Consider the following 27925-nt stretch of genomic DNA (forward strand, 5'->3'; position numbering starts at 1 on the left):
TTTGGTTTTGTAATTGGATTGCATTGTTATGGTATTACTGTGTAGTGGATTGTTGGATTGATAAAAAAAAAAAGAATTGATTTTTAAAAAATGAGAATCGATTCTGAATCCCACAACGTAAACGATTCGATTGGTATTTGAATCGATTTTTCCCCACACCCCTAGTACATATATATATATATATATATATATATATATATATATATATATATATATATATATATATATATATATATATATATATATATATATATACATATATATATATATATATATATATACATATATATGTGTGTGTGTGTATATCAATCAATCAATCAATGAATGTTTACTTATATAGCCCTAAATCACTAGTGTCTCAAAGGGCTGCACAAACCACTACGACATCCTCGGTAGGCCCACATAAGGGCAAGGAAAACTCACACTCAGTGGGACATCGGTGACAATAATGACCCAGTGGGACGCCGGTGACAATGATGACTATGAGAACATGATACTGTGAAAGATCAATCCATAATGGATCCAACACAGTCGCGAGAGTCCAGTCCAAAGCGGATCCAACACAGCAGCGAGAGTCCCGTTCACTGCGGAGCCAGCAGGAAACCATCCCAAGCGGAGGCTGATCAGCAGCGCAGAGATGTCCCCAGCCGATACACAGGCGAGCAGTACATGGCCACCGGATCGGACCGGACTCCCTCCACAAAGGAGAGTGGGACATAGAAGAAAAAGAAAAGAAACGGCAGATCAACTGGTCTAAAAAGGGAGTCTATTTAAAGGCTCGAGTATACAAATGAGTTTTAAGGTGAGACTTAAATGCTTCTACTGAGGTAGCATCTCGAACTGTTACCGGGAGGGCATTCCAGAGTACTGGAGCCCGAAATGAAAAAGCTCTACAGCCCGCAGACTTTTTTTGGGCTTTGGGGATCACTAATAAGCCGGAGTCCTTTGAACGCAGATTTCTTGCCGGGACATATGGTACAATACAATCGGCAAGATAGGATGGAGCTAGACCGTGTAGTATTTTATACGTAAGTAGTAAAACCTTAAAGTCACATCATAAGTGCACAGGAAGCCAGTGCAGGTGAGCAAGTACAGGCGTAATGTGATCAAACTTTCTTGTTCTTGTCAAAAGTCTAGCTGCCGCATTTTGTACCAACTGTAATCTTTTAATGCTAGACATGGGGAGACCCGAAAATAATACGTTACAGTAATCGAGGCGAGACGTAACAAACGCATGGATAATGATCTCAGCGTCTTTAGTGGACAGAATGGAGCGAATTTTAGCGATATTGCGGAGATGAAAGAAGGCCGTTTTAGTAACGCTTTTAATGTGTGCCTCAAAGGAGAGAGTTGGGTCGAAGATAATACCCAGGTTCTTTACCGTGTCGCCTTGTTTAATTGTTTGGTTGTCAAATGTTAGAGTTGTATTATTAAATAGAGTTCGGTGTCTAGCAGGACCGATAATCAGCATTTCCGTTTTTTTGGTGTTGAGTTGCAAAAAGTTAGCGGACATCCATTGTTTAATTTCATTAAGACACGCCTCCAGCTGATTACAATCCGGCATGTTGGTCAGCTTTAGGGGCATGTAGAGTTGGGTGTCATCAGCATAACAGTGAAAGCTAACACCGTATTTACGTATGATGTCACCTAGCGGCAGCATGTAGATGCTGAAGAGTGCAGGGCCAAGGACCGAACCCTGGGGAACTCCACACGTTACCTTAACGTAGTCCGAGGTCACATTGTTATGGGAGACACACTGCATCCTATCAGTAAGATAAGAGTTAAACCAAGACAGGGCTAAGTCTGACATACCAATTCGTGTTTTGATACGTTCTAATAAAATATTATGATCGACAGTATCGAAAGCAGCGCTAAGATCGAGGAGCAGCAACATAGATGACGCATCAGAATCCATCGTTAGCAATAGATCATTAGTCATTTTTGCGAGGGCTGTCTCCGTCGAGTGATTTGCCCTGAAACCGGATTGAAAGGTTTCACATAGATTGTTAGACGCTAAGTGTTCATTTAACTGCTCCGCAACAATTTTTTCGAGGATTTTTGAAATAAAGGGAAGGTGAGACACCAGTCGGTAGTTTACCATGAGGTCAGGATCGAGGTTAGGTCTTTTAAGAAGAGGATGAATAACCGCTTTTTTGAATGCTAGGGGAACAGTGCCCGAGGAAAGTGATAAGTTTATAATATTTAGCACTGATGGACCTAATAATACAAAGAGCTCCTTGATCAGTTTCCCAGGAAGAGGGTCAAGTAAACATGTTGTTTGTTTTATTCCATTTACACGTTGTAACAATTCCTCTAATGTTATTTCCTCAAAACGAGAGAAACTATTTTGGAGGGCAGTATCCGCCGTATATACAATCGTGTCAGTGTTAATAGAACCCCGTTGTAGCTGGGACGCATTGTCTTTAATCTCCTTTCTAATGACTTCAATTTTCTTACTAAAGAATTGCATAAAGTCATCAGCTGAGTGGGTGGAGCTACTGGAAGGAGTCCCTTGTTGGGTTAGCGATGCTACCGTACTAAACAAAAATTTAGGATCGTTTTTATTACGGTGGATGAGATTTGAGTAATAATTAGCTTTAGCTAAGGTAAGCATGCGTTTATAAGTTATTAAACCATCACTCCATGCTTGATGGTGCACCTCAAGTTTAGTTGTGCGCCATTTGCGTTCCAGCTTTCTGCATAATAATTTCTGAGCTCTAGTTTCTTCTGTAAACCACGGGGTGCGCTTTTTTGGAGCCTTTTTTAACTTTAGCGGTGCTATGTTATCAATGGTTTCGCGCAGGGCGTCGTTAAAGTTGTTAGTGAGGTTATCAATAGAGCCCACATATTTTGGGAATGGTGCCATTACCGAGGGCAGTAGGTCAGCAAGAGTTGTCGTTGTGGCCGTATTAATGTTGCGGCTGCTATAGCAGTTATTATTATTATTAGTTTGACGAACATGCGTCTGAACCTCGAATTTTATAAGGTAATGATCGGACAATACTTTAGTATACGGGAGTATCGTAACTTTGGAAACGGTGATACCCCTGACAAGCACTAGGTCTATCGTATTACCGTTGCGATGCGTGGGTTCATTTATTATTTGTGTGAGACCACAGCTATCAATTATAGTCTGGAGCGCTACGCACGGTGGGTCCGATGGGGTATTCATATGGATATTAAAGTCCCCCATTATGATTATATTATCGGCGTGTGTCACTAGATCAGCAACGAACTCTGAGAATTCATTGATAAAGTCCGAATAGGGCCCTGGGGGGCGGTAGATAACAGCCAGGTGTAGAGGCAGAGGTGTGACAGACCTCATAGTAAGCACCTCAAACGATTTATATTTATTATTTATGTTAGGACTAAGGTTAAAGTTTTCGTTGTATATTAGTGCGACCCCCCCACCCCTTTTAAGCGGACGGGCAATATGCGCATGTGTAAAGTTAGGAGGACATGCCTCATTTAGCGCAAAAAAGTCGTTTGGTTTAAGCCAGGTTTCACTGAGACCGATGACGTTAAGATTGTTGTCTCTGATGATATCATTAACTAACAACGTTTTGGGAGACAATGATCTTATGTTTAAAAAACCTATATTATAGGTAGTGGGCTGTTTTAGGGAATTTTTGATCAAATTATCCGTAGTAGCAATATTAATAATGTTGTGTTTATTATGCCCAGTGCATTCAGTATAATTACGACCATATCTAGGAATTGATACGACGGGAATGTTCCGATTGTTTGATTGTTGCTTTGATAAACTGCACGCATCATGGTTAGCCTCCTCAGTAACTGGGATTTTCCGATTGTTTGTTTGTTGCTTTGATAAACTGCACGCATCATAGTTAGCCACCTCAGTAAAACACATGTCCAACTCTGAAACACTCAAAGCAGAAAAAACTTGTTCTAATTTAACTGACTCCTTACCCAGACCAGTAGTCTCGCATCTTCCATTTAAATGCGGCTGCAGGATGGAGGGAAGTGGTGTTCTGTGGGGATTAGCCTTCTGCTTTGTTTTAAGCCCCGCTCGGCATCCGCGTTTCCGATCACACCGCTGGCGTCTGCTCCGTAGACGGCCCCCGCTGCTACTAGACTCCGCTGCTTCACAGGCCGCTGGATGTAGCCGCCGACGTATTCCCATGCTAGTTAGCACGTCGAACAAGCCCGCGTCTATCGGTCCAAAACGGCCCGATATGTCCATATCCAGAAGTGTCTGGCGGTCGTACGTGATCACGGAGTGACCACGATGCGAGCCAGCCATGAAGTCTGCAGAACTGTCCGGCATTTCCGCCAAATGTTCCATCTTTAGCAAGAGCACCGCAGTGTCGCAGCCCGTCCGGGCGCCGCCATCTTGCATCTATATATATATATATATATATATATATATATATATATGTATATATATAAATATATATACATATATGTGTGTATATATATATATATGTGTGTTTATATGTATATGTATATATATATGTTTGTGTATATATATGTATATATATATATATATGTGTGTTTGTGTATATATATACATGTGTGTGTGTATATATGTATATGTATATATGTATTTAATTAGGTATATATATATATATGTACATATATTTGTATATATATGTGTATATATATGTATATAAGTGTATATAAATACGTACATATATGTACGTATATATATATATATATATATATATATATATGTACATGTGTGTGTGTGTGTATGTATATATATATATATATATATATATATATATATATATATACATATATATATATATATATATATATACATATGTATATATATGTATATGTTCATACATATTTATGTGTATGTATTAGAGACACGCGGCTTGCGTTCTCATCAGCGGAGTCCGCGGATAAACCGCGGGTCGGGCGGTTGACATGACGAAAAAATAGATTTTTAATTAGATTCGGGCGGGTGGCGGTTGAACCATCCGGAAACATTTGATAATTCAAAGAGCCATTTAAGACTCGTGTCGTAAAGCGAAGAAGACAATAGGAGACGCTATTATTTTCTTGAATGACTGCCGGCAGTCACCCAGATAATAAGTATTAGGGCGTGCTATGAAGCCATTGTCTTTGTCGCCTTCTACAGCATGTACGATCTGCTTGTCAGTCCAGACACATGCACACGACTGCAAGGCATACTGGGTGACACAGAGTACACTAATGGTTGTGATATAAACAATTTTAACACTCTTAGTAATATGCGCCACGCTGTGAAGCCACACCAATTAAGAACGACAAACACATTTCGGGAGAACATCCTCACAGTAACACAACATAAACTCAACACAACAAATACCCAGAATCCTTTGTATTCATGATACAACCTGACTATTTTATACACCCCGCTAGCAGCAAACCCTGCCACCCCACCTCCGTGCGTCGGTAAGGTGGGCGGGGTTGGGGGCGCGGGTGTGTAAAATATATTCAGGAAGTGTCGAAAATAAAAAGGATTCTGGGTATTTGTTGTGTTGCGTTTATGTTGTGTTACTGTGAGGATGTTCTCCCGAAATGTGTTTGTCTATCTTGTGTATTTGTGGCTTCACAACGTGGCGCATATTAGTACGTGTTAAAGTTGTTTATATCACAAGCATCAGTGTACTCTGTATCACCCAGTATGCCTTTCAATCTTGCACGTGTAATTGCGGAAGCTGCACACAACATATTGCCGGACCAACAACCGGTTCGTACATGTTGTTGAAGGTGTCTAAGGATATAGCTTCACAGCACGCCCATATTCTTGTCATCAGGATGAACGCTATTGGATAATCGCGAGAACGTTGGCGGCCCTAATTGTCTTCGATACTCTGTGAAACAGTTTTAAATATCTCTGTGAGTGATAAAGGCGGCCGACTTCTGATGTATTTCAGCGGGCGGTTGGCGGGCGGGTACGGTCTTGATAAAATGTTAGTTCGGGTGGAATGCAGGTGGATGACGACTTTGGTGATGCGGTTGCGGATGTTATAATTGCCTATCCACCAGAGGTGGGACCAAGTCATTGTTTTGCAAGTCACAATTAAGTCTCAAGTCTTTGCCCTCAAGTCTCGAGTCAAGTCCCGAGTCAAGACAGGCAAGTCCGAGTCAAGTCCAAAGTCAATACTGGAAACTCTCAAGTCAAGTCCCAAGTCCTGCATTTTGGGTTTCGAGTCATTTCAAGTCTTTTTAACCACAGACTAATATATGTACACAGATTGTGTATGCTTTTAAAACGCTGTATGTATTTATTATTTAAAAAAAAACAGTGCTGACATTGCACTTCATAATAGCACTATTAACCAGTTATTCTAAACATTTAACTCATTCCTTTACAGTATAAACACATTTGAAAAAACAAGTGCAACTGTACTTATTTGCAGAAAAGTGTTAACATTGTATTTCCATGGAATATTGCATTGTAACTAGTTCATCAGCAATTTATATCATGTTGTTACCTTATCTCATTGATCTCATTTCATACTGTATGTGTTTATGTGTGCGTACACATAAAAAACATAACAAATACATGAACATAACAATGAACAGTGCTGTACTTCTTAGATGTCAGGGCTCTTTGGAATATGTACACATATTCTCAATATAGTATACATTTTAACTGACCTTTATTTGACTATGTTTGTCTTTTTGTAGGTGGCTAAAATACGCGGTGCTGCTGACTGCCGTCTAACGTTACGTTACTGTGTGTGATACATTCACTAACGTAACGTTATGTACCTCATGCAACCCTGCTTAAAAAAAATCACTTGACAAAAAGAACTGCAGTGGACGCAACAGATTGCCGTGTTTGCAATGACGTTATATCCATAGATATCTTATAAGTAGACGCAGAATTAGCTGCTGTGACGCAAGCAATTTGGCCGCCATCTTTAAGTGGTGATGAGGAGCCGGCAAGCAGCCTAAACTGACAGTTGACAGGTAGAAAACAAAGATGCTGGGCTGGTATTCAGCGTTTTCCTGCTCAATTGAGCGGACTGTTGAAAATAGGAATTGGAGGATTACTTTTTACAAGTAAGAATTTACATTAAACTTCTATTGGTTGTATTTTGTGAAAAGAATATTACCACAGAGTTAAGCAGGAGCAAAGAACTACAATATTTGTATGTGAAAATCACAAAGAAATCTTCTGAGGGAGGATGATCCCCCTACAGGTATTTGGTTTACAAACTTTCAGGCCCACCTAAAACAAAATTCACCAGCCGCCATTGATTATGATGCATTCTCATTTTATTGTAACCACAGATAAGTCTTCAAGTAACAATATTCAAATACTAACTTTGTTGAGTAAGACAGAATTTGGTTTTATTCTGAATCCAGTGAAACAGATTGGTGGTTTTATCTGAAATAAAGACTTTCAGGTGTTTATATATGATCAAGTATTTGTCAGACACTTTTATCCAAAGCAACATACATGAAAAATACATATAAAACAATCACTGTAAACATGATCATTTAAAGGAAGAATGTAATAGAAAATATCAATACAAAGTGTCAAGACAGAATAAACTCTCTACTGTTGCAGCAACAGAGATATAGTCTATAACAGTGGTTCTCAACCTTTTTTCATTGATGTACACCCTGTGAAATTTTTTTTAATTCAAGTACCCCCTAATCAGAGCAAAGCATTTTTTGTTGAAAAAAGAGATAAAGAAGTAAAACACAGCACTATGTCATCAGTTTTTGATTTATTAAACTGTATAACAGTGCAAAATATTGCACAATTGTAGTGGTCTTTCTTGAACTATTTGAGAAAAAAAAAGATTTAAATATAACTAAAAACTTGTTGAAAAATAAACAAGTGATTCAATTATAAATAAAGATTTCTACACATTGAAGTAATCATCAACTTAAAATGCCCTCTTTGGGGATTGTAATAGAGATCCATCTGGATTCATTAACTTCATTCTAAACATTTCTTCACAAAAAAGAAATCTTTGACATCAATATTTATGGAACATGTCCACAAAAAAATCTAGCTGTCAACACTGAATATTGCATTGTTGCATTTCTTTTCACAGTTTATGCATTTACATTCATATTTTGTTGAAGTATTTTTCAATAAATATATTTATAAAGGATTTTGAATTGTTGCTATTTTTAGAATATTAAAAAAAATATCCTCTACCCCTTGGGATACCTTCAAGTACCCCCATTTGAGAACCTCTGGTCTATAGGTCCGTAAGATATATAGATATCTAATGTATTCATACATTGTTTATGTAGGATATACGCATGTATATACAACCTAATCATATTGTTTCTTCAACTTCAAAATAGCTGACTGTTTTTTTCCCCTTCTCTGGGATTATATTCCCAGTTTTGATCTCAGACGTCTGGTCACTTACAGCATGTAAGAATATTCTATTACTGTTAGGCAAATTATGAACACGCCAGGACATGTGTCCTTTATCATAGTTACACGTATGACAAAAAAGCGCGTGAATATAAGTGGTATTCAGTGAGTTAATGAATTAAATGCGCTGACAGTTCATTGCTCTTTCCAAATGAATTGCACTGAGTGGAGCGGATCACCACTCCAAGATGGCGGCCCCGCGTCTCGTCTGCGGCAATAGGCAGTAGCGCTCAATGCTGCGTCTACTTAAAAGATGTTTATTATTATAACGTTAGCAGTGAGTTTACAGCCTCACTGATTTAACTACACAGCAAATAAAAGTCACATTACTCAGCCAATAAACGTTAGTTTACATTCAAAACGTACCCTTCTTTGTGCAACTTCGAATGTCAAACGAAGTTGTAAAATGATGCGTCTCCGTCTGTAATCTTCCAACCGCATGTTTTGCATACGGCAATTCCTGTTTTGTTGACCAAGTCGTAGTTTTAATACCCGAACGAAACACTTTATGGCATAATTTTCTTCACTTATTCTTCTGTTGTTTGAAAGCTCTTCTTCGTTGGTTTTCTTGCAATTTGATTGGGTGAATGCTGTGTGACGAAAACAACGTGGATGTAATTTGATTGGCTGTAATTTGATTGGCTGTTGTACTGACAGGTAGCGCACAGGCTGTCATTGCACACATGTTGACAAACACGCGTACACAATGGAAAATACGGAGCGCTCCTGAATAATTTTTTAATCGTTGGGTTTTGGGGAAAGTAGCAAGTCATGTCAAGTCAAAAGGCTCAAGTCCAAGTCAAGTCACAAGTCATTGATGTTAAAGTCTAAGTCGAGTTGCAAGTCTTTTTACATTTTGTCAAGTCGAGTCTAAAGTCATCAAATTCATGACTCGAGTCTGACTCGAGTCCAAGTCATGTGACTCGAGTCCACACCTCTGCTATCCACGCATCTCTAGTATGTATATATGCATAAATATTTGTGTGTGTATATATAAATGTGTGTATATCTATACACATACATATATATATATATATATATTTACATATATATGTATATGTATATATATATATATGTGTGTGTATATGTATGTATATGTATGTATGTATGTGTTCACATAACCGTGGACAGAAGTACTTTATTGGCCAATAAAATGGAATCCGCTGATAAACACAAAATAATAGACACAATATAAGTGAAATTTTGTCATTGTGAGGAGAAGAAATATTTATTTTGAAAATAATATGTCCAGTAGCACACATTTATCCCAGACATACTCAAACGCCAGCCGTCCTGAACTCCACAATGTCGAGACAGCCACCTAAAGCAGCGGCTATACTACGAAGCTAAAGCTTATAAAAAAAAAAAAAAAGTTAAAGTACCACTGATAGTCACATACACACTAGGTGTGGTGAAATTACTCTCTACGTTTGACCATTCCCTTGTTCCACCCCGTGGAATGTTAGAAGAGCTTCGAGCAGCAGTGGTGGCCGTGCTCGGGAATCATTTTTGGTGATTTAACCCCCAATTCCAACCCTTGATGCTAAGTAATATAATATATAAGAGCATCCTTTCACCCACAACACATTTAATCTATGTGTGTTGTTGTAACAACATCATCGATGTTACGTTAATCTGTGGTCGCAATTTAAGATGCTTGCTCTTTTTTTTGCTGCCTCAAGTCGCTTCTTCACTTGTCCAGCTCAGAACAACAGCACAGCACACTTCCCCCCTTTCACATTAATAGCGCAATGCGCCACATCTGGTCTGACTGCACCTACAAAAATGAGGTTTCAAAAAGTACCTTACGCAAGCATAATGTGCTCAAAGCACTTATTAAATGTTATTTCACTCAAAAAGCTCATGGTGGTAAAACTGTAAAAGGTAAAAAACTGAGTTAAAAACAAACTGGAAAAAAACAAATAAAAAACAAATAGGAAAAAACAGATCTTTTATATTGAGATTATTTAAATGAATTGTTATGGCTATTATTTTACTTGTGGTTTATTCATCATTGATTTATATCCAGTTTTTTTTAAACTATATTTAAAGTCGAGTTTTAGTAGTGCCATAAATATTCATGTTTTCAAATTAATCGTGATTGTTATTTTCGCCAAATTCGTCCAGCCCTACTGTCATCAAACAACTGCTCAACAGTTGTTTGACTGTGTTTCATCATAAACCTAAGATTGCCATTATAACTCTGTGTGAGTGATGTTACAAAAAGCTCTGCCATGCATGGGGAGAAGTGGTTTGGCACCACCAGTTGGTTTGCATGTAAAAATGTTTAAACTCCAAATTTAAGAAGACTTGTCTTTTTCAGACGTTTTTCTAGGAAAGTCTTGTATTTGGGTAAATACGAAAGTTGAAGGTGATATTGATTTAATTATCCTAAATTTAATGAGCAAATATATAGTGTTTTTCACATACAGAAAATGAATATTACATAATATGTATTATATATATTTATTCATAAAAATAAATATTGTGCATTAAAAATGTTTAAATCAATCCAATGTAGGTCAATACATATATGCTAAGTTATCTGAACAAAACATCCACATCTGACCTTTATGCATATAAGTGTAATATTTAGCAATACATGTCATTAACAATTCATTATTTACATTAGTACTACATGCGTAGGACCAAAATGAATTAAGCTCCGGCCTGACAATGGCCCCCTAGACACACATTCCACACACCTGGTCCAGATTCATCACAAAGTCATAAAATAATATGCAAACAAAATGAAAGTTAGTAATTGTATATACAGCGGTCAATAGTGTTGGCTGCGCCTCACGTCATTTGTTGTGTGCGTGTTTCAGAAGCAGGATGAAGGTGTGGTTCTGTTGGACCAAGTGTGCAACCACCTGGCCCTGCAAGAGAAGCAGCTCTTTAGTCTACAGTTCAGAGAGTCCAGCACAGTTATCCCCTCAATTACAGCCAGCACACACTCGCCTGTGAGTATCTCTTGCACATTAAGCCAGCCACTGTAACGTATCACACATTCTCATTGCCTAAAACCACAGGGCACGCTGACATAAATGTTTTTTTTTTTTTAACCCAATGTAAGCCATTATGCGTTTCTTTTTTTCTCTCAGAGATGGCTGGAGCCTGAGAAATCCTTGAAGAAGCAGATAAAAGGTAGATTTCTCCACAAAATTAATTGTCTTTGTTTAGAATGACTCCCATTTTTTTAAAATCTTTATATCAAAATAAAAATTTGATTATGTATATCATTGATTATTGAGGTGGCTGTAGATTGAAGGCAATATTGACAAAGTGACATTTAACTGCAGGGCTTGCATATCCCATTTACCTGAACTTCAGAGTACGCTTCTTCATTTCCGACCCCAACTCTCTGCAGCATGAACAGACAAGGTACCGACTCTATTACCTTTGCTTATTTAGCCCCTAATGAAACTGCAATGTTGATTATTGTTGTATTTGCTTAGTCACATTTTTATGGCCTCAACTTGAGACATTGAAACCCACCAAAATGTGGTAGTGCCTCAGGCCTGGGCCTGTTCGTATTTCAGCCGTCCCGAAGACTTACCAAAATAATTCACTCACTGAAAAAAGTTGGTCCTACTTTCATGGATTGTTACGTAATTTGGTTTATTGTTATTGTTTGGTTATTTATCACTGGATGACTGGAGGATAAGGCTAAATATGCTACAGAAAGAGCAAGCCATTAGCACACACACTAATCGCTAAGCCAGCCGCTAAGATAGCTTGAAACAACACCAAGAAATAGGTGCTTCGTAAACTTTAAAAAGTGTAGCTGGAACAGCATTGCAGTAGAACGTAACCAGCTATTGACAAGAAATTAACAAGTATATTAGACCATTGTAGTATTATTATTATATATATATATATATATATATATATATATATATATATATATATATATATATATATACACATACAAACCCCGTTTCCATATGAGTTGGGAAATTGTGTTATATGTAAATATAAACGGAATACAATAATTTGCAAATTATTTTCTACCCATATTCAGTTGAATATGCTACAAAGACAACATATTTGATGTTCAAACTGATAAACATTTTTTTTTTTGCAAATAATTATTAACTTTAGAATTTGATGCCAGCAACACGTGACAAAGAAGTTGGAAAAGGTCGGAATAAATATTGATAAAGTTGGGGAATGCTCATCAAACTCTTATTTGGAACACCCCACAGGTGTGCAGTCCAATTGGGAACAGGTGGGTGCTATAATTGGGTGTAAAAACAGCTTCCCAAAAGATGCTCAGTCTTTCACTAGAAAGGATGGAGCGAGGTACACGCCTTTGTCCACAACTGCGTGAGCAAATAGTCAAGCAGTTTAAGAACAACATTTCTCAAAGTGCATTTGCAAAAAATTCTAGGGATTTCAACATCTACGGTCCATAATATCATCAAAAGGTTCAGAGAATCTGGAGAAATCACTCCACGTAAGCGGCATGGCCAGAAACCAACATTGAATAACCGTGACATTCTATCCCTCAGACGACACTGTATAAAAAAAACGACATCAATCTCTAAAGGATATCACCACATAGGCTCAGGAACACTTCAGAAACCCACTGTCACTAAATGCAGTTTGTCGCTACATCTATATGTGCAAGTTTAAGCTCTATTATGCAAAGCGAAAGCCATTTATCAACAACATCCAGAAACGCCGCCGGCTTTTCTGGGCCCGAGATCATCTAAGATGGACTGATGCATAGTGGAAAAGTGTTCTGTGGTCTGACGAGTCCACATTTCAAATTGTTTTTGGAAATATTCGACATCGTGTCATCTGGACCAAAGAGGAAACGAACCAACCAGACAGTTATCGACGCAAATTTCAAAAGCCAGCATCTGTGATGGTATGGGGGTGCATTAGTGCCCAAGGCATGGGTAACTTACACATCTGTGAAGGCACCATTAATACTGAAAGGTACATACAGGTTTTGGAACAACAGATGCTGCCATCTAAGCGCCGTCTTTTTCATGGACGCCCTTGCTAATTTCAGCAAGACAATGCCAAGCCACATTCCAACAGTGTGGCTTCGTAAAAAAAGAGTGCGGGTAATTTCCTGGCCCGCCTGCAGTCCAGACCTGTCTCCCATCGAAAATGTGTGATGCATTATGAAGCGTAAAATACAAACGACTGAAGCTCTACATAAAACAAAAATGGGAGAGAATTCCACTTTCAAAGCTTCAACAATTAGTTTCTTCAGTTCCCAAATGTTTATTGAGTGTTGTTAAAAGAAAAGGTGATGTAACACAGTGGTGAACATGCCCTTTCCCAACTACATTGGAACGTGTTGCAGCCATGAAATTCCAAGTTATTTAATATTTGCCAAAAAAAAAAAGTTTTATGAGTTTGAACATCAAATATCTTGTCTTTGTAGTGCATTCAATTGAATATGGGTAGAAAAGGATTTGCAAATCATTTTATTCCGTTTATATTTACATCTAACACAATTTCCCAACTCATATGGAAACAAGGTTTGTATATACAGTATATAGTACATTCTAATGAAAACACATTTGTTCTACTAACTGTACTGTACTTGCTGCTTACTTAAAATAAAAATAAAACTTCCTTTTCACTATTAACGGCGTGGCGCAATTAGGAGAGTGGCAGTGCGCAATCCGAGGGTCCCTGGTTCAATCCCCACCTAGTACCACGTCCGTTGTGTCCTGAGCAAGACACTTCACCCTTGTTCCTGTTGGGTGCTGGTTAGCGCCTTGCATGGCAGCTCCGTCCATCAGTGTGTGAATGGGTGAATATGTAAGTAGTGTCAAAGCGCTTTGAGTACCTTGAAGGTAGAAAAGCGCTATACAAGTACAACCCATTTACCATTTACTATTTGAGTAGCCTTTGTTCTTCCATTTGAGTACTGGTGAGCAATCTATGAATCCTGGAACATATCCTTCACCGATTTGTTGAAAACATTTGCAAATAAGAACGGGATGTTGCTTGCAGCTATCAGCATAGCCATCTTTGTCTCGGCATATGTTAAACCCTCGGGTCTCCATTTAACAAGGTGGCACATAATAATGGGCTGTGACTGGTGCTGCGTTGCCTTGGGCTTCTCTGACCAATCATGAGTGACTATATCCATTTGGCCGCCGTGTTCAATGGAGAAATCTGATCTACAAAATTTGCAGTCAGCATACCCCTTCCCCTTCGAGCTGTCCTGGATGAACTGAAATTCTTGTTTCCAATCATTTTGGAACTTGCAAGCGTATTTCTTCTTACTCGTCATCGCCAATGACTGTGTCTTGTTCGTTCTTCTGTTTTGTCTCCTTCTTGTTGTGTGTGCAATTGTGTACTCTCCAAAAGCCGTAGATGTCATAACGTGACTGGGCCGGCACGCTGTTTGTATGGAGGAAAGCGGACGTGACAACAGGCTGTAATCACTCAGGTCAGCACGGACCTGGAGGTGGCGTGCCTTTGAGGCACGTCCCTATAATTGTTGTCCGGCTGGAAAGCGAGAGAAATGGTTGTGCCGGGAGATTTTCGGGAGAGGCACTGAAATTCGGGAGGGTTGGCAAGTATGCTCCCGGCGTCGCAGGGGTGGCTGGAGCCTATCCTAGCTGCATTCAGGCAGAAGGCGGCGTACACCCTAGACTAGTGGCCACTTCATCGCAGGGCCCAACACTGAGAGACCACATTCACACACTAGGGCCAATTTAGTGTAGCCAATCAATCTATTCCCAGGTGCATGTCTTTGGAGGTGGGAGCAAGCCGGAGTACCCATAAGGGGCCCAGGCTGCATAAATAATAATAGGCTCCAGCGAACCCCCGCGACCTCAAAAGAAACAAGCGGTAGGAAATGAATGGATTGATGGATGTTTCTTAAATAAACTGTCAATACAATAAAGTGCAAATGACAATAGAACTTAACCACAAAAGATATGATTGAGTTCAATTATATCTTCATTATTGATTTAATTGTTGTAAAATTTAAATATGGCTTTGTAGTCCCCAACATTAATAGTCAATTGTTGTATTTGTGAAAATAAGGGGGATATTATTATACGTTTTTTACTTCTTTCTGCTCCTTTTCATTCATAATTGACCTTAATGTTATGTGGATTTTTTATTTGTATTTATTTTATTTTTGTATTTTTTTTATTTTATATTTTTTAATGAGGGCATCGTGGTGGAATCAGGGGTTAGTGCATGTGCCTCACAATACTAAAGTCCTGACTAGTCCTGAGTTCAATACTGGCCTCGGGATATTGCTGTGTAGAGTTTGCATGTTCTTCCCGTGACTGCGTGGGTTCCCTTCGGGTACTTCGGCTTCCTTCCACCTCCAAAGACATGTACTTGGAGATAGGTTGATTGGTAACACTAAATTAGCCCTAGTGTGTGAATGTGAGTGTTAATGTTGTCTGTCTATCTGTGTTGGCCCTGTGATGAGGTGGCAACTTGTCCAGGGTGTACCCCGCCTTCCGCCCGAATGCAGCTGAGATAGGCTCCAGCACCCACCACGACCCCAAAAGGAACAAGTTGTAGAAAATGGAGGGATGGATGGATTTTTTATGGATGAAATAAATAAATGAACTAAACTGAACCATTTTAGTGATTATTTTTGCGCTTAAGAAACTTCTCTATGACTTTAACTCCAGACTTTATCTTTTTATTTGATATTGTCATTATTGCCACAAGTGGTGAAAAAGTGTATTACAAGTTAGTATAATTACACATTGTAACGTAGCATGTTACTTACGTGTTACGATATTTAACCAAGCAAAGATGGTCAGAGACACGAGATTTGCTTGGAGAGAGTTAAGCTAGCATCAGCTACTACTGCACTAGAAAACAAACTTGACACTGTATTGGCAAAGGTAAGAAGTCTTAGACATTTACACATGCAAATCATCCAGGTTGTGCAAAACATTTCTTACGATGCTAATTTTGAGCTAATGGTGATCCATGAAACAGTCATCAAACAATTTGACTTTGTCTTATATTTGAGTCAATACGGTATATTTGTTCTTGTATTATTGTAGTCACCTAATTCTGTGATACAGTTCAAATGATTGTGTACTACTAATGCAATAATAAACATCAACATATCGAAGATTATTATCTTTATTAAAGGTCAGATTTGTGAATAACTCTTGTATTTTTGGATCACGACTGTCTCTTAAGCTTGTACCTTTTAACAAATCTCACAGAAAATTCCCTATTTTGTATTTTACAGCTTCAAAAAAACATTTTTACACAGACTTGCTGTATATGATAATAAAGTAGCTCTTGTTTGGTTTCTGCAGGCACCTTTACTTCCTCCAGATCAGGAGTGACATTAAAGAGGGCAGGTTAGTGCACATTACAAGCCTGAACGCAAGCATCCTCCCACATTTGTGTGCACTTCTAATAGTTGTTGTATTGTGTCATGGTAATGGCAGGTTGCAGTGCCCGTTGAGCGCAGCTGTCGTGTTGGCCTCTTATGCCGTGCAGTGTAAGTCTCCTCGCAGAGCAACCACTGATTAATGACTTAATAATAACATTTCTGTCTGATAAATATGTTCTCTAGTTTACGGTAGCTCCTATTCAGTTCCCTTATGTGGCAAAAGTATTGGGACAGCAGGAAGTGAACATTTAAGAAAACTATGGAACTAGGAACTTCTGCTATGAGAAGACTACATGATTTCCAAGTGTATTTGTGGGATTTTTGTTTTTGTATATTCTTCCATGTCTGTCAACATTTTTGTGGTTAGGGGTTACTCATGTTGGACCTGAGATATATGGCTTGGCTAACAATTTCTATTTTTGGTAGTCCAAAGATGTTTAACATAGTTCTTGCACATTAAACTTGCATACTAATATGCTTTTGTGCACCTTGCTTTGTGCACTGGAGACCTTCACCATACCATTTTCACAACTATGGATTAAATTGGCTCTAGTGCGTGAATGTGACTGTGAAAGGTTGTCTGTGTATCTGTGTTGGCCCTGCGAGGATATGGCCTTCAGCCCGAGTGCAGCTGGGATACCCCACTCCGCCAAAGTTTAAAGCAAAACAAAGCTCTTTTTGTCCATATGGTCTTCTATTACCTAATTAATTTAATTATGTAATTAATTATTATTAGTGCTGTCAAAAAACATTTTTAAATCAGATTAATCACACTTTTGCATTTTGATTACGGTATTTAAAATTAATTACAGTAAATTATTTGCATAACTTTACAAAAGACCCCAATATTTGGACACAAATGCAATTGAATTGTCCAAATGTCATACAGCAACATCTTTTAGAATGTTTGACTTGAATGCACAACATTTGTTTGTTCAAAACGTTCAAACGGTTTTATTCAAAGTACCATCTGGGTGTGTTTTGAAGTGTAATTTACCAGCAAGCCCATCAGTTGGAGTATCTTCGCTTTTCTTTGTGCTGAAGTCTGCATTGACCTGCTCACTGACTGTAAGGCAACATACCCTTTCAGTAAATGCGTGCTTACGCACACACCCACCTGACCAGCATATCCTCATCTCAACACACACACACACACACACACACACACACACACACACACACACACACACACACACACACACACACACACACACACACACACACACACACACACACACACACGCACACACACATACACTGCTTCTCGAACCCCTTATTTTGTCTCCAACAAGCTGAGTTGCAACACTTTAAAGGACACGGAAAGGTAGACACTGCCCCAGGATGCTGACCACTTAAAATAGCTAGTGTTATCTTAAAAAATACATCAGGAGTTTGTCTACAACCACAGCTGGTTTGCCAATGTTTTTCCACTGGGCACTAATTACTGTCGACACCTGCAGTTCTTTTCCTTTGTAGACCACTTACCAGTAACTTTAAGAGACTCTAATGTTAGTTGAATAGAAGCCCTAATTAGAGTATTTATTGTAGATTTGTCCTGTGTCCCAATACTTTTGTCCATATTCTGCATCATCTCACATTGGCTGTGTCTCTGTGACCTTTAGCTGAGCTAGGGGATCACGGCCCATCCCAGCAAAGTGGTTACTTATCAAAGTGCCACTTCATCCCTGAACAGAATGACGACTTCCTGTCCAAAGTGGAGGATCTGCATCCACAGCATAAGTAAATATTTTCCACTGTGTCCATCCAGACAACTGCTGTGCTTTGTGTTTTAATTTTATTGTATGATTGTTGGTGTGTCTGTGCATGTAGGGGCCTGAAGCAAAGTGAGGCAGAGTTGTGTTTCCTCAACACAGTGCGGACGTTGGAGCTATATGGAGTGGAGCTGCACAGCGCCCTGGTATCATAGCTTTCTACATTGAAACTGATTTCATGCTTCACTCGAACTTCTTTTTCAAACATCCTTCTGTGCTCATTGCCCACTGTGTCTTTACAGGACACCAACAATGCCCCCGTAATGGTGGGCTTGGCATCGAGTGGTGTTGCAATATTCTCTAATATGATTTGCTCCAGTTTCTTCCCCTGGTGAGTGATGGCCGCACTAATTGGACTGTGTTTTACCTTATAAATTACATTTTATAATCTCATGCAGGGCCAACATCATCAAGATTTCATTTAAGAGGAAACACTTTCTTATGGATCTCAAACAAAAGCATGTAAGTATGTTTTAAGGATTGGCAAATCATTTAAGATGACCATGACCTAAGTATTTATATGTGCCACATATAGTAGAGCAGTGCTATTCAACTGGCGGCCTGGGGGTCAAATCTAGCCATGAAAGGACCCAATACCGGCCCCGAGGTTTAGTTCAAAACTTGGGAGACAAACATTTTGGCATCAAATTGTGCATTTTATTGAAGGCATTTTAAATGCACAGTGATACTGTGATAAGATCCTGAGGCCTATCGTTGTGCCATTTACCTGAGACCACTTCATGTTGCAGCATGCCAATGCATGCTCCCATGTTGCAAGGATCTGTACACAATTCCTCAAAGCTGAAAACATCCCAGTTCTTGCATGGCCAGCATACTCACCTGACATCACTTGAGCATGTTTGGGATACTGTGGATCGGCGTATACGACAGCGTGTTCCAATTCCTACCAATAACTGCAACTTCGCACAGCCATTGAAGAGAAGTGGACCAACATTCCACAGGCCACAATCAACAACCTAAACAACTCTATGCGAAGGATATGTGTTGCACTGCATGAAACAAATGATGGTCACATCAGATACTGACTGCTTTTCTGACTCCCCCACACCCCCTATAAAGCAAAACTGCACATTTCAGAGTGGCCTTTTATCGTGGGCAGCATAAGGTATACCTGTGCAATGAACATGCTTGGCAAACATCTTGGCAAAGAAGAAGTGTTTATTAACACAGATTTATACAGTTTTTTAAACTAAATTTGAGAGGAATAGGTGTTTTGTGTATATATTAAAACATTTAAATGTTTGAGTTCAACTCATGAAAAATAGGAGCAAATACAAAAGTGTTGCATTTATATTTTTGTTCAGTATACAAAATTAGACTAATAGCAAAGGTAGAAGTCTTTCTCCCCATCCTTAGCTTTCTGGAAGTGTGGCCCTCATAATAATTCAGTTGATTATCCCTGTAATAGAGAGATCATGTGACTTCGACCCATGCTATGCTGCAGGGGGAGACCCAAGACTGTAAGGTGTCGCTGGTCCTGCCCTGTCCAAAGACCTGCAAAAACCTATGGCACTCCTGTGTGGACCATCACTCTTTTTTTAGTTACAACCGGACCGCCAAGAGCCCCAAAAACAACAACAGCACGGTTCATTCTTACAGGAAGTTGATAAATCATCACCTGGGCTTGGCAAACAGTAAAAATGAAAGGTCTGTTGTGAACACGTAATTTTTCTTGGCAGAAATACTCAAAAGTTTTTAATTTTTGAAATTTCAAGTGGTCCCGTGTGCCATCGTGTAGTAGGTGGCATGGTGTGGAACCCTGTCCTACGGCGATCCATTTCTTCAGAATATTTCGAGACCAAGAGTCTTCCGTCACGATCACCTCCCAACACCCCCAACTGGTACTGTGCAGCCTCCATCCAAGCAAGAGTCTACAATTTCATCCGACTCTTTCATATTCCCTTGGTGTCGCATCTCTGTGACAGGCGGAGTCCTCGCATTCGCCACGGCATCCGCAAAATCCGACCATCGTCCATGGAGCTGAGTAGCGAACTGAAAGATGTGTGCGAAGGGGAAGACGTTTTCTACACATACAGGGCATCAGTCAGCAGCAGCAAGGACAGCGATGGAGATTCTTTGCTACATCAGTACGCATTTCTTCTCTTTACTTTCCATTCTGTGGGCCTTTTAAAATGTATTTAGTTCATGATTTGTTTAACTGATGGGTTTTTCATGAAGCGACGTGTTGACTCTTAAAAACACTTTCACTTTAATTGAAAAAGACTTGAATTTTGCAATAGTAGATATTTGATTGTATGATTTGATGGTGACCCTGATTGGGATAAGCGGTAGAAGATGGATGGATGGATGAATGGATGTCACGGCCTCATCTAAGCTGATTTGCCCATTTTGATGCAGCCAAGCAAGACAAAATCAACTGTAGGTATAGAAAATATGTGTCCCGAAACAACAACAATTACTTTATTAGGAAGCAGAGTAGGTAGCTATAGGGGAACTCATTTATAGCTGCTATTTGTCATTGGCTCAAAATTTAAAACATTTAAACAAAAAATATCAGAAGAAGAATACTGCTGTTATAATATGATATAATTTGTGTTTTAAAAGAATATAATGTACAAAAAGATATATCACAATTACTAAATAAATTTAATACATATTGGCGTACGACTGTCTCGATCACAAGCACATGCCCTCATTGCAGTTGGGGAAAAAAAGAGAAAAGCAGCCACCAGAAAGCAAGTAGAAAAAACAGAATAATAAACAATGTTTTTTTGGAGTGGTGGAGAGACCTTCGAGAACAGTAGGACTTTAAAATCGATGCTATGGCTGCCATATTCAAGTTGATCCGGAAAGTAAAATCATACACTTTTCCAAACACATACAGTTACATTGTTACTGATCTCTTTCATGACGAAACCTGTCATGCTTTTACAAACAAATGAGTCTGTTGATTGATTGATTGATATTTTTATTAGTAGATTGCACAGTTCAGTACATATTCCGTACAATTGACCACTAAATGGTAACACCCAAATAAGTTTTTCAACTTGTTTCAACAGTCTTAGTTGTTGTTACAATATACTTATTAGGAGACCACAAACATAACAAAGTTTACCCTTGTGCGGCTTGTTACAGCCGAAATGCAATCACTAATTACCTCCTTATGTCTTTCAATGTTTCTTATTTCTTGAAGGGCGGACGGTGTCTTACAATCTGAGGACGGTACAACAGATGATGATGGTGTCAACACCTCTGTGTACAACAAAGTCTGTCATCATAATCTGTCATTTTGCACATTTGTCCACATGAATGTATGAATATTCTGTGAATTTGTTTTGTTTGTTGAGAGTGTTTACTCAACAGGCCCTGTCTGACGGCGACCTGCTGCTAATTCGTATTACTCCCGATCTCGAGGGCAAGTTTGGCTTTAATGTTAAAGTAAGTGTCACAATTGTTGTTAGTGTTGTACGTCACTCCATTCTTATTCCATCTAACTCCTCATAGGGTGGCGTGGACCAGAAGATGCCTTTATCCATATCCCAAGTTAAACCTGACTCTCCGGTAAGAGCTTTATGGCAATATGTACAGTAAGCAATCTCTCTAATGTCCAGCAGTGGGCGACACTGGCAGATTACTTGGGAACATTTTCTTACTTGAAAACCTCTTAAAGGGGAACATTATCACAATTTCAAAAGGGTTAAAAACAATAAAAATCAGTTCCCAGTGGTTTGTTGTATTTTTTGAAGTTTTTTTCAAAATTTTACCGGTCCCCAAATATCCCTGAAAAAAGCTTTAAAGTGCTTGATTTTCGCTATTTGCGATGCGACTATCCATTTCCCTGTGACGTCATACAGTGCTGCCAATGTAAACAAACAATGGCAGATACCACAGCAAGATATAGCGACATTACCTCGTATTCAGACTCGGATTTCAGCGACTTAAGCGATTTAACAGATTACACATGTATTGAAACGGAGGGTTGGAGTATGAAAGTATTGAAGAAACTGAAGCTATTGAGCGAATAGCTATTGACGCTATTCATAGCCATAACATGGCCGAATAGCTGCGTTAGCATCGCCGGTAAAATGTGCGGACCAAACGATCAGGACTTTCGCATCTCGTGATACTAGAGCAACTTAAATCCTTCGATTGGTGTTTTTTTTCGCATTAAATGTGGGTGGAAGGAAACGTAATATAGTTGCAAATGCATCTGCAGGTTATCCATACATCTCTGTGCCATGTCTGCCTTAGCACCTACGGTAAATAGCATGTTAGCGTCGATTAGCATAGCATGTTAGCTTCGATTAGCTGGCAGTCATGCCGCGAACAAATATGTCTGATTAGCACATAAGTTAACATCAACAAAACTCACCTTTGTGATTTCGTTGAATTTATCGTTGCAAATGCATCTGCAGGTTATCCATTAATCTCTGTGCCATGTCCGTCATCGCCGGTAAAATGTGGAGACACTCCGGTACATTCAATGGGGGTCTGGCGGCAGACACTTTCGCATCTTCGGGCCAGTGGTGCAACTTGAATCCCTCCCTGTTAGTGTTGTTACACCCTCCGACAACACACCGATGAGGCATGATGTCTCCAAAGTTCCAAAAAATAGTCGAAAAAACGGAAAATAACAGAGCTGAGACCCGGTGTTTGTAATGTCTTGAAAATTAAAATGGCGGCTGTATTACCTCAGCGACGTCACATTCTGACGTCATCGCCTCCTCAGCGATAAAAAGAAAGGCGTTTAATTCTCCAAAATTCACCCATTTAGAGTTCGGAAATCGGTTAAAAAGATATATGGTCTTTTTTCTGCACCATCAAGGTATATATTGACGCTTACGTAGGTCTGGTGATAATGTTTAAGGCCCAAGTTGTTTGTTTACATGCTTTTTTTATTTCTGTTTGTTATTTGGGCTTATTGGACCCTAATTAGAATAAAAAACAAAGAATCATATTTTAATATGACGTACTTAGTCCATAAGTAACAAACGTGTACTTCATATTTAGTGACAAGCTAATTCTTATTTTTACACTTTCCCCCCCCCAAATTCCATTGTATGTTATACTCTTCTGACACCACCAGATGGCAGTATAAGTGTCCACATAAGGGCCAAAAGACCCCAATTCAGTAGTATACACAATTTTGGAAATAAGAGCTAAAAGGTGCTGTCCACGTACGTGGCCACTAAGGCCTTTATATATTATCTAATTGGCAGCAGTCACTATTTTCAAGTCATATTCAGTTGAATATCAAACTGAATTGGAAATCAAACTGAATTCAACAGTTCAAGTTATGTGGGTACCATGATGCCTATCTGGTTAATTAATAATTTGGCCGCCATGTAGCCTTAAGAAGTTGGGAAATTATCAAATTATATGTTTCCATGGAATTTAAGTATGTGTATGTCACATTTTTAAATGTGTGTACTACATAATGAATGCATGGGGGTGGAGACATCATGCTTTGGGGCTGTTTTTCTGCTAAGGGGACAGGATGATTGATCCGTGTTAAGGAAAGAATGAATGGGGCCATGTATCGTGAGATTTTGAGCCAAAACCTCCTTCCATCAGTGAGAGCTTTGACTGGTTGACCATATACTTATTTTCCACCATAATTTACAAATAAATTCTTTAAAATTCCTACAATGTGAATTCCTGGATTTTTTTTTCACATTCTGTCTCTCATAGTTGACGTGTACCTATGATGAAAATTACAGACCTCTGTCATAATTTTAAGTGGGAGAACTTGCACAATCGGTGGCTGACTAAATATTGTGTTGCCCCACTGTACATGCACCACAACACCTCCAGGCAACTTCAACCCTTTACTAATACTCAATCTATTCACATCCCATCTCCCCAGATTGTAAATAACCTAATGTAAATAATCAAATGTATTTCTAATGTATATACGTCTTCTTATGCTATCTGAACTCACTATGTTCTCTGCTCGCTCTACATATCCTACTAAGTAAGACCTACACTGTTTCAATGTCCATTTCTCTGTTGATGCAATTGTTGACGACTGAATTACTGATATCAACCAAAGCTCCTCATCCCACCCCCCGGATTGTAAATAATGTAAATAATTCAATGTATATTGTCATATATTGGGTTGGAGTCAATAACCAGGCGAGGTGATGAAGTTACGTCTCTTTACTGTGGGCTTCAGAACAGACTCACTCATTTGCCTGCGCATGTAAATCGTTGGCCAATCAAAAAGCAACCCCCTAACGCTATAGCCAACATTCACCAGGAGATGGCAACAGACAACATAGATCACTCTATTACATATGTAATATGATGATTAACTTGTGTAATGACTGTATTATGCTGATAGTATATATTTGTACCATGAATTGATTAACTTGGAAAAACTTATTGGGGTGTTACCATTTAGGGGTCAATTGTACGGAATATGTACTGAACTGTGCAATCTACTAATAAAAGTTTCAATCAATCAAATCCTCCCCTCTTAACCACGCCCCCAACCACTCCACGCCCCCAACCAGGCGCCCCGCCCCACCCCACCCCGACCACGCACCCCACACCCAACCTCCCGAAATCAGAGGTCTCAAGGTTTGCAAGTATGATTTTCACCCTTGCAGCTAATTGCACCTCTTTTGAGGCCCCGCAGGATGCATGCCTGGTGCTCTCCTCCAATGAATTCTCAGTACATTTGTGTAAACTCTGCAACCGACATAAACTGTTATTTGAACACACTACCGCATTTGAATCCAGACACTACAGCTAGTCAAGGTTTTGATTAGGGAATATATAAAAGTCAAATATGTCATCACCCATAAAAAGTTTCTGGTTTCTTCTGCCCCCTTGCAAAGCCCAGGGCCACATCCACCTTCATATACAGTCAATGATGGTCTCCTTTGGATGGATGGATTTGTATGGAGTGGAAATGTTTGCTGTTCAGTGACCTTGACTCATCACTAGGCTGGCCGATGTGAGCCCAAACTGCTGGAGGGAGATCAAGTGGTGCTCATCAATGGTCGAGACATTTCTGAACACACACACGACCAGGTGGTCATGTTCATTCGGGCCAGTAGAGAGTCGCATTCCCGAGAGCTAGCCCTGCTCATCAAACGCAAAGGTCTGCTGGTGAAAATGCAAATAGGGAAACATGTGGCGTGTCAACACTAGGCGTCCTCTACTAACCATTACACACTTGTTTGTGTATTTTTTTTCAGGTCCTGGCCGAGCGATGGTCCTGCTGAAGTTGCCTCCTGTCCTCCCCCTCACGAGCCCCTCCAAAGGAGATGGGCTGCAGTCACCTGGTCAGCCGGTCACGACGTTGGACGAATCGATGCGACAGCTGGAGAAAGGGATTCAATCTGGCACTTTGTGCTTCCACTTTGAGGTATTTGACTGAAACACTGCACTAAAATGTATTTAGCTGTATTTATTTTAAGCAGGATTTAGCCAGTCACATTTTTCATTTCATAATAGGGTGTTTGATGCCTTTTAATTCTTTAGGAGGGATGTTCTCCCTAATCCTCACTGGTCCAACACAAAGATAATAACTGACTCAGGATAGTTTCTCTGATGCTGGTTGACTTCCTAGTTGTTGTTATATTATTTATTTGCAAAGTAAGCTGTCGCCATGATGCTTTTATTAACCATAAAGGCAATTTTAGGGATCTTTACTAACTGTTGTACAAGTATAAATATACTGCATGGTAACTACTGCTGGTGTTCTTAACCCTCTTGACCTTGGGCTTTTCCTCTACAGAGGGGCCCCACTCAAATATTAACACTGACTTACATTTTAATCATATTCACTAATTATATTTTACTTACTTACAGTTTAAAAGGAGGAACTTTGTCAAATAATATGAAAGCATATGTCAAGATTATAGATGAGTACAAAAATCAATACTAATAAAATATACTGCAAAAGAAGGGACTCTGAAAAACTGATGACAAATACATTTACATACAATTACACAGTGCTAAAATAAATACATTCTAACTAAATTAATAATAATTACAATATACATGTTTCTTAAATAAACTATTAATACAATTGAAATGTAAATAAAAATACAGCTTGACCACTTTAGTCATATTTCTTGCGCTTAAGAACCTTCTCTATGACTTTAGCTCCAAACTTATTCTGTTTGTTTGAAATTGTCAGTACTGCCACAGGTGATGGAAACGTGTATTACAACTGAGTACCGCTGCGGTCCATACTGTACATACCACGGATAAGAATAGGATATTTTTTAGCGCTCTTTGAGGGTGCACTCATGGCTCAAAATTGGTTAAGAAACACTAAACTAAAGTATAAAAAGATGTCCTTCATATATCCATCCATCCATCTTCTACTGCTTGTTCCTCTTGGGGTTGCGGGAGTTGCTGGAGCCTATTCCAGATGCATTCGGGGGGAAGGCGGGCTACACCGTGGACAAGTCGCCACATAAAACTAAAATAAAGTAAAACCTCTTACCCTTTGAGGACTTTTAACAGACACGTAATGGAGAGGGAACGGGAAGGTGTTTGCAAAGCAATACTGTCCCCTATACGAGCATTTTAAAGGTAAAGTATTATTTGTATATTTGTGGTGTCGTCCATTAGTGTATGTTGGTCAGCTTCTGTGATTTTTATTGAAACGCATGCATCGTTCTGGTTTCACAATTCAAATCGGAAATAACGTGAAGTCAATTGCTTAGGATATAACTATCAACATTTGTAATCGTCATTCAAGTATAAAATACGTTACTGGCTATCTAATTAAAGTAAAATGATTCAAATCTACCCACCAAACAGAGCAGTGTATTGTAAACCGAGCAATGCGGTAACATAGTGGTGCTTTATATAAATTGCTAGAATGAAGTGTGTAAGGCAGGTCTTCAATGTTTTTCAAGTCAAGGGCCCCCAAATCAATGTAGAGATGGAGCAGGAAGGCCCTGCTTTTATATCTTGTATGAAATTGTGTTTTGAATTCAACTGATCCTAAGGGTACATTGTTATTGTGCAATACTAAGTTATTCAAAGAATACAGTATAGAACCACTAATAGCTGCCTGCAGCGCTTATCAAAAGCTTGCAACTCTATCTTTAATAACCGGTGCAACAGATGCCCAGTGAATACGACTAATTATGTGAGAGTCCAGTCAATAGTAGGACCATAATAAAGCAGTTTAATTATTTATTAATGTTTTTATAAAAAACCTGCAAGGTACAGTGAGTAGGGCGGCCATGTCACTGCCATATACAGTATAAACCAATGTTAATGTATATTTAAAGGCATTTACATTTGCGGGAAAATTGGAATATAATAAATACATATATATTACAAAAAGTAATTAACCAAAAACTCCGAACCCCTTAAGGGTAGCAAACCCCCTTTTGAAAACCTCTGGTGTAGAGAGAGTATAATTAAGTAAAAGATGCCTACTTTTTTAATTGGAATACTCCTTTTCCA

At 39.0% G+C, this 27925-nt stretch overlaps 1 protein-coding gene across 6 annotated transcripts in view; it reads left to right on the top strand.

Moving 5' to 3' along the window:
• The window catches only part of ptpn3 (protein tyrosine phosphatase non-receptor type 3), a 92811-nt gene that overhangs the window by 24783 nt on the left and 40103 nt on the right, over nt 1-27925 (top strand). For 3 of the 6 annotated variants that reach the window (XM_061915652.1, XM_061915650.1, XM_061915649.1), the window contains exons 3-19: nt 11197-11331; nt 11473-11515; nt 11671-11752; nt 16651-16695; nt 16786-16838; nt 18353-18470; nt 18561-18648; nt 18745-18833; nt 18901-18964; nt 19968-20170; nt 20239-20364; nt 20449-20610; nt 21678-21750; nt 21848-21922; nt 21989-22045; nt 25436-25592; nt 25690-25859. In XM_061915652.1, coding sequence (XP_061771636.1) covers nt 11197-11331; nt 11473-11515; nt 11671-11752; nt 16651-16695; nt 16786-16838; nt 18353-18470; nt 18561-18648; nt 18745-18833; nt 18901-18964; nt 19968-20170; nt 20239-20364; nt 20449-20610; nt 21678-21750; nt 21848-21922; nt 21989-22045; nt 25436-25592; nt 25690-25859 — 1740 coding nt within the window. Of the gene's footprint in view, nt 1-11196; nt 11332-11472; nt 11516-11670; nt 11753-16650; nt 16696-16785; nt 16839-18352; nt 18471-18556; nt 18649-18744; nt 18834-18900; nt 18965-19967; nt 20171-20238; nt 20365-20448; nt 20611-21677; nt 21751-21847; nt 21923-21988; nt 22046-25435; nt 25593-25689; nt 25860-27925 lie in introns of those variants that run through there. The other 3 variants (XM_061915653.1, XM_061915654.1, XM_061915655.1) reach the window with 3 other exon arrangements.

The sequence above is a fragment of the Nerophis ophidion genome, linkage group LG11 (genome assembly GCF_033978795.1).
Source record: "Nerophis ophidion isolate RoL-2023_Sa linkage group LG11, RoL_Noph_v1.0, whole genome shotgun sequence".
NCBI lineage: Eukaryota > Metazoa > Chordata > Actinopteri > Syngnathiformes > Syngnathidae > Nerophis > Nerophis ophidion.